At 38.6% G+C, this 9,266-nt stretch overlaps 1 protein-coding gene across 1 annotated transcript in view; it reads right to left on the reverse strand.

Annotated features, from left to right (window-relative positions):
* Positions 1-9,266, reverse strand: part of HEATR6 (HEAT repeat containing 6) — a 33,269-nt gene that overhangs the window by 9,607 nt on the left and 14,396 nt on the right. Inside the window, exons 10-14 of the mRNA XM_003795621.3 lie at positions 4,838-5,044; positions 4,049-4,148; positions 1,724-2,079; positions 712-834; positions 265-351 (exon numbers count right to left, since the gene is read on the reverse strand). Coding sequence (XP_003795669.1) covers positions 265-351; positions 712-834; positions 1,724-2,079; positions 4,049-4,148; positions 4,838-5,044 — 873 coding nt within the window. The remainder of the gene's footprint in view (positions 1-264; positions 352-711; positions 835-1,723; positions 2,080-4,048; positions 4,149-4,837; positions 5,045-9,266) is intronic.

Genomic DNA, 9,266 nt, shown 5'->3' on the forward strand with positions numbered 1-9,266 from the left:
TTCACAATCACATACTCATTAAGTGATACTCCCTAGATTTGATCCTAAGCCTCCTGATTCAAAATCCTTGGCTCTTTCCACCATTCTAGTTTGCTTGTTAGAAAGACTGAGTAACTAAGCTACGTTATATGCAAAAGAAATAAACCATCATTTTTGACACTGGAAGAAATTGTATCATCTACTCCACTCTATCACGGAACCTCAAGATAGAACAGAAACTGGAGCACTAAGGAAAGAGAAAGCCATGAACTGGCGTTTACTTACCAGGAAGACTGGTACCCTCTGATCAGGTGGGATAGTAGAATCCGATTTATACTGTTGTATCAAGCCTGTACCTAGTTCTTCAAGAAGCTGCCAAGATAAAAGAAATGATTATCAAAACAGAGTATTAGAGCTATGGAGGCTACAAACTTCTTCAGTTTGAAGATCACCTCACATCAAGGAATGCGATCAGCATCACCACCTAAAGGAAAAAAATAATTTCCAGCTGATTTCCTTTCTTTTCTTAGTAACTCTTACAACAGAGGCAGTATTTCAAGGAGTAAAACCAATGGCTATATGGTGTTATTAATAATTTATTACCAGATCCAAGAATTGATATTCTTTGGATTTATATGTAAGAGCTGAAAATGAGAAGGATCATGGACATGCAGCAGAGGGAAGAATATAAAGTGAAAAGAAGAGAAAAACATGGCTTTTAATGAGAATCACCTTTGTTCCATGAAGCTGAATGGATGGATCTGCCTCCCCCATGCACTTGCAAATCAGCTCTCCAAGCTCCATCAAGTAGACCTGAGCCATTGAAAAGTAGCCTCTTGCCAGATGAGCTAATACCTGCACAGAAAGCATGGAATTAACCCCCCAAGACCTGAATGCAAGGCTGCAGCATCTAGGAAAACGATTCAGTATTTTAGAAATCACTACACCTAACAAGGGACTGAAATCCGATGATGAAAGAAATGAAGAACCACCACGATCTTTACTTCACGACTGACATCAGCTAACTGAATCATAATTTTTTGGTGCTTTATAGTTTATAATCATTTTTATTAATGTAATCTCATTTAAGTCTCAGACTATTCTTTGCAGTAGGTAGGAACTGGATTTTACAGCTGAAGAAACTAAAGCTGAAAAGGTTTAAAGGACGTGTTTAAAGCTATCCAGTTAATCAGCAGTATCCCCCAGGGTCAAGCCCTCATCACAGATCATATTGGAGTATTGAAAGAACAAATTCTTTTTATCTTAAGTGTTTTCTTCCTTTGAAGGAGCAATTGTTTTGTTTCTCTAAGCAGATGAAGACCAAGGAGAAGTTTATAGACAATTAAACATTTAACTTTCAGATACAACAATAAAAGATTAACCGTACAATTTCTTTTAGAATTATGTGTATTATGTAATCTATTATACCCACCTGTCATACTGCATATAATACATGAGGTGACTAAAATACAGGGTGGTCATATTTATGTTTGAATTTTATGCCACCCTGTTTACAATAAAAGAACAGAAAAGAATGAATCTGACATTTTAAAGTTGAGGACCCCCCCCAAACAAAACAATGAAAGACAAACCACCCACACCTAAAATACAACTACCATTAACGTGAGTGACACATAGCTCAGCTTTACACTATTCTCACATTCTCACTCATAACCATTCTTATGCTTGATTAAAGGAGGAACGATTATTTATATTTCAGAGATGAGGAAATGAAGCCTCCTACCTGTAAGGCTTCTAGTCGCATGGGGGACGGTTCATAGGTGACTCCTGCTGCAGAGCCAGCATCACCACCTGAACAGGAATCCTCCCTGGGCAGCACAACAGTGGAAATGCAAAGTCGAATGAGCCAGCAGGGCTCTGAAGACCCCTTAGGTGAGCTAACTGATGCTTCTTCCAGAGAGGGTCCCGCAGGAGCCTTCTTCCACCAGTCAGGAGTGCTCAGGTGAGGAGTTGCTGAATTGCTATTACTGAGTCCAGAAGAACATGGCTGTTGGAGAAGCAGCTGGACTTCAGGTAAAGGTGCATGAGTGGACACTATAGCTCCCAAGAGTGTGAGACTTGACACACGAACATTAACATCTGTCAAAGAAACAGTAAGACCTTATCACCACGGGACAGCTTTCCTAAGGATGGTAGTTATCCCAGCAACCAAGTAAGAATTATCATATCCTTCTTTAACTTGAATCTAATTAAAGCTGTAGACTGGATTTCCAGTTTATAGGAAATAAACAGAAAACAATCTGACAAATCAAAAATGTGTCTTTTTTTGTTAGCTTTGTGGTAGAACTTACAGCTTAAAAAAGGCTAAAGTGACATAACCAAAAACAATGTGTGGACTGAAAGATTAAAAGATCCATGTCTACATTCATGTTTTTGTACGTGGATGTCCAGCTGTTCCAACACCATTGTTGAAAAGAGTGATCTTCGCCCCTTTGTGGTAGGTCAGCTGATTATATTAACATGGGTCTATTTCTGGGCTCTCTGTTCTGTCGCATTGATCTGTCTATTCTTCTGCCAAAGCCGTACTGTCTTGATTACTATAGCAGATTTCAAGTTGGGTAGTGTCAGTCTTTCAACTTGATTCTTCTCTATCAATTTTGTGCTGACTATTCTTGGTCTTTTGCCTCTCCATAAAGACTTAAGAACCAGTTTGTTCGTATCTACAAAATAACTTGCTGGGATTTGCACTGAGAATGCATTGAATCTAGATCAAGTTGGGAAGAATTGACATCTTGATAATATTGAGCCTTCCTATCTACAAACAGAATATCTTCCCATTCATTTAGTTTTTTCCTTAACTTTTTTTATGGGTTATATAGTTTTCTTCATATAAATGTTATGTATATATTTTGTTAGATTTATACCTAAATATTTGGGGATTTGGACATTTTAATAATTAAAAAGTTATTAGGCCTGGGAGGTTGAGGCAAGAGAATCGCTTAAGTCCAAGACTTTGAGGTTGCTGTGAGCTGTGATGACACAGCACTCTACCAAGGGCGACACAGTGAGACTTTGTCTCAAAAAAAGTTACTGGGGACAAAATCAGACATTTGAAAGGGACTTTTGAGACATGGTCCACTCCCCTCAGTTGAAGATGCAGAGAAAGAAAAGCTGGTACAGTGGAATGAGCAGGGGACCGAGTCAGGAGACTTAAGTTGTTCTAATCTTAACTTTTCCCACTGATGTGATGAAAAACCTTATGGTAAAATTTATCTTTCTGGGCCCCATTTTACATACTGGTGTAAGCAGTGAACTGGACTTAAGTTTACACATCATTATCTCATTTGAACCTCATAAAAATCTTATGAGGTAATTAAAATTCTTCCTAATAGGAGGAAACGAGGGTTCAGAGAAGGCCATGGCTATGAGATGGCAAAACCAGGAGTGGGCTGCTGACCCTTGGATTGACTCCAGGTCCAGTGCTCTATCCATGATGTCACAGAAGATATCCACTTCCTTCTTGTTCTACAATTCTGATTAAATAACACAACTCAACACAAGGTGGTCTGATCTGAAAGCTTGCCAACAAAAGAAAAAGAAAGGCTAGTGTTTACAGCACACATACATTATGTGTGGGAAGAAATCAGAAAATACTACAAGATTATGTAAGAGGGATTTGAAGTTTAGGGGTTTCATCTGAATTTCAGAGGAGATAACGTTAAAGAAGTTAAATTTTGTATTCTAGGTTTTTCTTTCCAAAAAGATAATATCTGTCTGTCTATACGTCCATCCACTACCTACCACTGAAGGATATAAACTATTATAACTTGAGGAGGCTGCTTAAACTTGGCTCAGTCCTAATTCTAAAAGGATACTCCAGTTACTGGCCTGAAGTACTGAAAACATTAAAACTTTACAAATTAATTCTCCAGCTCACTTCCTACTACTGGGGCTTGAGGGGTCACAAGTGGGATTCTAGCAACCATTGGTACCCTTGAAAAGTTGAGAAGAATAAGTAGAGACCTCTTAGAACTATAAAAAAATTTGTATGCTAATAATCCACATTTGATTGATACAAAGCAGCAATCAGTTTTAAATCACAACTAACCTTTGTGGCGGATATAAGGCTTTATGTGGTTCCATACTTTGGTCAGCAGGCTGAGTTTCAGACGGTTATAAGGTGCATTCGAGACTAAATTTGCAAGGCACTGTAAAACACATAAAAAGTTTACCCACAGGCCTGATTAAACCACAGCATAGAAACAAAACTGTATAGCACTACATTTAAAAAGTCTTTACATGTAATTGAAAATCAGGCCTTTTCTTTTGTCTTTGTTTTTGAAAATAATGTCTGTATTATCACGGGTACAACTTAATACTAAACATAAAGGAATATTTTTAGTAAATCATTTATTTGGACATATGGAGACTATAGGCAAGATCTGACAAATAAGTACAGATTTCCAAATGGAATATCTTTAATAATAAAATTTTTACAGAGTTACATTCTTTTTTTTTTTTTTTTTATGAGAGAGAGCCTCAAGCTATCCCCCTGGGTAGAGTGCCATGGCATCACGCTCACAGCAACCTCCAACTCCTGGGCTCAAGAGAGTCTCCTGCCTCAGGCTCCCAAGTAGCTGGGACTACAGGCGCCCGCCACAACGCCTGGCCATTTTTTGGTTGCAGCCATCATTGTTGTTTGGTGGGCCCGGGCTGGGGATTCGAACCCACCACCTTAGGTGTATGAGGCTGGCGCCTTAGCCACTTGAGCCACAGGCGCCAAGCCCAGAGTTACATTCTTAAGTCAAGCCCAAGTTACTGGACTATATAAAACCTTTTACAAAACTGAAACAGAAACCCTTCCCCATGGAACCCACAGATAACTTGGGACGTTTACCTTAATTATCTGAGTAAGGATCTGTGAGGATGACTCTGCCACCAAGGCTAACAAAAGACACCTGTGCAACTCTCTAATGCTGGAAGCAATCATTACAGAGAAGGGAGTAAAAGCCCTTCGGTGGTCGCTGGTATCTTCGGCAACAGAAAGAAACTGCTTTGAGCCTTCCAAGATGGCAGATAAAACTTGCAGAGCACAGGCACGTGTCTGAAATTTAAGGGTAATTTACATTAGTTAGTTAAAAACCAGGAGTTGGATTCATTTCTTCCTACATATGATTAATTTTCAAAATATTTAGAATTATTTTAATTCGAAGAATAAAGGCAATGGGATTATCTACTGGTTCCTAGAAGCAGCCAGGAACTAGGCCACTTGCATCCCACATTTAAAAGAAATCTTCAATCCCATTGCTTTTAGGTTTTCTTACAGTAAGGAATAAATCTGAGCTACATTTTAGCACAAAAATCTAAAATCTTGAGCATGAGAATAATTTGAAGACCTGGCTTATTCAAACAGAAGGATGAATGAAAAGACAGAATCAGGATTTTGTTTCATGTCAAAGTTCTTGAGAGCACTCTGCTTTATATTCCACTCTAAAGCATCTGAGTGCTCAATGTTAACTTACACTGGATATTAGGAACTTCGTGTACATTCATTTTGGCAGGTTATCATTAATGATCTAACTTTCAGAAACAGTCTTAGGTATAGGAAATAATACTGCCTGGAGTAACAGTATTTGATAATCATAAGTGGAAATATCATTAAATAAAATCTTACGGAAGGGATAGGAAAAAGCACACCTACATCAAACTACCCTATTTTTCAGGAAAAGTGTCACTGCATTAAGATTTTCTTTATGAGGTTGAAAGATTACTTTCAATTGGTACTCTGATGATTCTGTGGTATTAAAAATCAGAAATGAGAAAAGAAATGAAAAGAAAGCCAATTTAACCAAAGTAGAATAGAGGTAGTAAGTGCAGGATTTTTTTTTTCCTTTTTGAGATAAGAGTCTCACTCTGTTGCCCCAGTCTAGAGTTCTGTGGTATTAGCCTAGACTACAGCAACCTCAAAACCCTGGGTTCAAGTGATCCTTGAGCCTCAAGCTTCCCAAGTAGCTGAAACGACAGGTGCTGCCACAATGGCCTGCCTAATTTTTCTAGTTTTAGTAGAGACAGGGTCTTGAACTCCTAAGTTCAAGCAATCATCTTGCCTTGGCCTCCCAGAGTGCTAGGATTATAGGTATGAGCCACCATGCCCAGCCAATATACACAAATGTATGTTATATAATACTGTACTCTTTGGCTAGCTCACCCCAAATAACATTTTTGGTTAGATTTTTTAAAAGCAGGGGATCAATACCATAATTTTAGGATCTAATATAAATATTTACTCAACATGAAACATACCTGAATTTGGAGTGAAAAACTTTTCTAGAAAGCCTTCAACTATATTATCTGCAAATAATGAAATAATAAATCACTTCTGCAGGCCTTTTATAGAGTGAGATCATAAAAATCTAAAGATTTATTCCCCCAGCAGCAAATTTATAGTATAGTAGCATGACACTTGCAGTGTAAGGATAATCATTTAAGTTAGGATGTTGATAACATCTTAAGAAATTGTGTAAAAAAAAAAAAAGGCACAAGGGTGGGAGCATGAACACAAGCTAGGTGTCCCCAAAAGAACTTAGGTTAGGGTCTGGCCCACTTTCCTATAAAGAGCCAATAGTACATATTTCGTATTTTAGACATTTTAGGCAGCAGTCTTTGTCACAACCACTCAACTCTGCTGTAGTAGCATTAGACACTATGTAAAGTAATAAATCTAGCTGTGTTCCAAAAAAACTTTACTTATGGACTGTGGTCTGTGGCCTGTTAGAACAGGGCTGCACAGCAGGAGGTGAGCAGTGGATGAGCAGGGAAGCTTTATCTGTATTTACAGCCGCTCCCCATGGCTGGCGTCTCTGCTGAACTCTGCCTCCTATCAGATCAGCAGTGAAGGAATTAGATCTCACATCTCACAACAGCATACATTCTGCTATAAACTGTGCATGTGAGGGATCTAGGTTGCTTGCTCCTTGTGAGAATCTAATGCCTGATGATCTGAGGTAAATGTAATATGCCTAGATCATCCCCAAACCATTCCCCTCTCCCCCTCCTACTCTAGTTTGTGGAAAAACTATCTTCCACGAAACCAGTCCCTGGTGCCAACAAGGTTGGGACCACTGCTTACAGGCAATGAAATCTGAATTCCATGTAATTTTCATATATTATGAAATATTATTCTTGTTTTGATTAGTAAAAATGATTTAATGACCAGCTCCCAGGTTATAAGGCAGTGGGCCAGATTCATCCTATAGGCTATAGTTTATCAATTCCTCATTAGATATCTGGTCTGAACTGAGTAAGATAAGTGTTACATTAAACCTTCATTTCTTTTTTTTTTTTTTTTTTTTTTATGAGATAGAGCCTCAAGCTGTCCCCCTGGGTAGAATGCTATGGCATCACAGCTCACAGCAACCCCCAACTCCTGGGCTCAAGTGATTCTCCTGCCTCAGCCTCCCAAGTAGCTGGGACCACAGGCACCTGCCACAACGCTTGGCTATTTTTTTTGGTTGCAGCTATCATTGTTGTTTGGCGGGCCTCGGCTGGATTTGAACCTGCCACCTTAGGTGTATGTGGCTGGCGCCTTAGCCCCTTGAGCTGCAGGTGCCGAGCCAAACCTTCATTTCTTTAGAAAGCAGTTAAAAACAATTCCAACAGCTCATAAAACAAATATAATTAAAAATCAAATTGTGGAAAGGAATAAACTGTTGTTTAACAAGTTACAAAAAATATTAGCACGACTAACTTCGGCACTCCAAGGGGGGGAAACATCCATGACTATCACAGATGAAAACAAAAAAAGTTTCATTGAAATTGGTTATTTTTTTCCTCACTAAAGTATTAAATCTATATAAAAATTTGATACTATGTTAAATTTATACTTCTTGGTGAGGTGTGGTAGTTTATGCCTATAATCCTAATACTCTGGGAAGAGCAGGTGGGAGGATTGCTTGAGGTCAGGATTGGACACCAGACTGTCTAAGAGTAGGACTCTGCCTACAAAGAGAAAAAATAGCCAGGCGTGGTAGTATATATTCCTATAGTCCCAGCTACTGGGGAGGGAAGGTGAGACAAGAGGATCGCTTGATCCCAGAAGTTTGAGGTTGCAGCGAGCTACAATGACATCACTGCATTCCACCTAGGGCAACAGAGACTCTGTCTCAAAAGGAAAAAATACATATACTTCTTATAGTTCTGAAATAATTTCCTTTAAGCCCTGTTTAATATATCTTTGTTTTTATAATTGTTACTTATGATGCTCAATCTGGTTCAAGTTCTGATGCATTTGCTCTTACGTCAATGTTTAAAATCCTATTTGCCAAATTCTAATCAGCACTTTCAGCAAAAATTGCTGAGGTGCAAGCAAATCTTAGTAGACGTAGCTCTCTAAAGAGCTCATTTTATTAGGTTTTTATTGTCTGAATATTTACAGTGAAGGATGAAAGACTCTCCCACCTTATAAAAATATCAGTATGCTCAGTTTTACAAGTGTGTAGTTTTGCTTTCTTGAGCAGAAAGCTAATGAAACAGCAAAGTCCTTTTCCTTTTTTGCTACGTAAGAATGTAGAAGAAATGTTTGCTGAGGTAGCTTTGTCAATCCTAATTTTTTTTCTGTGTGTAAATCACTAAACACTTTGATGATAAGGTACACTACTATTGTCATGTTTAATCCCAACTGAGAGAAACCACAGCCACCAAACTCCATATGACGAGCACCTGAGAAGATAACCACGTGCCCTGTAGACGTGGCTGTTCCCTTCAGTCTGGTCAAATCAGAATACTATTGCGTTCTAGTCACATCAACTGGTACTTCTGGTTTCTGCACAATTTTCTGACTTTCTAAAAATCTTTTTCTTTGAGACAGAGTCTCAAGCTGTTGCCCTGGGCAGAGTGTTGTGGCATTACAGCTCACAGCAACCTCTAACTCTGGCTGGTCTCAAACTCGTGAGCTCAGGCAATCCACCCTCCTCGGCCTCCCAGGGTGCTAGGATGACAGGCATGAGCCACTGCGCCTGGCCAACTTTCTAAAAATCTTTATAAAAAGCCTCTCTCACTGACATCATTTACTGTAACAATTTCTTCTAGAGTGTGTCTTAAACTGTAACAATTAATTACAGTTTGGACACTTTGAAAAAGGATGCTCCACGCCTTGTTGTTGGACCATAATCACCACACTTATTTATACTATTCCAAGCTAATATCTGATAAAAATCTGAAGTACAATCATTTCACTTGCCATTATAATGAACTAATTTAAAGCATTTCTTTCATCATTTAAAAAAGATTCTCTTTAAGAAGGATGACTGGTTTTTGCATTTCTCCAG

This window comes from Otolemur garnettii, unplaced genomic scaffold (assembly GCF_000181295.1).
Source record: "Otolemur garnettii isolate 467f Iridium unplaced genomic scaffold, OtoGar3 scaffold00094, whole genome shotgun sequence".
Lineage (NCBI taxonomy): Eukaryota > Metazoa > Chordata > Mammalia > Primates > Galagidae > Otolemur > Otolemur garnettii.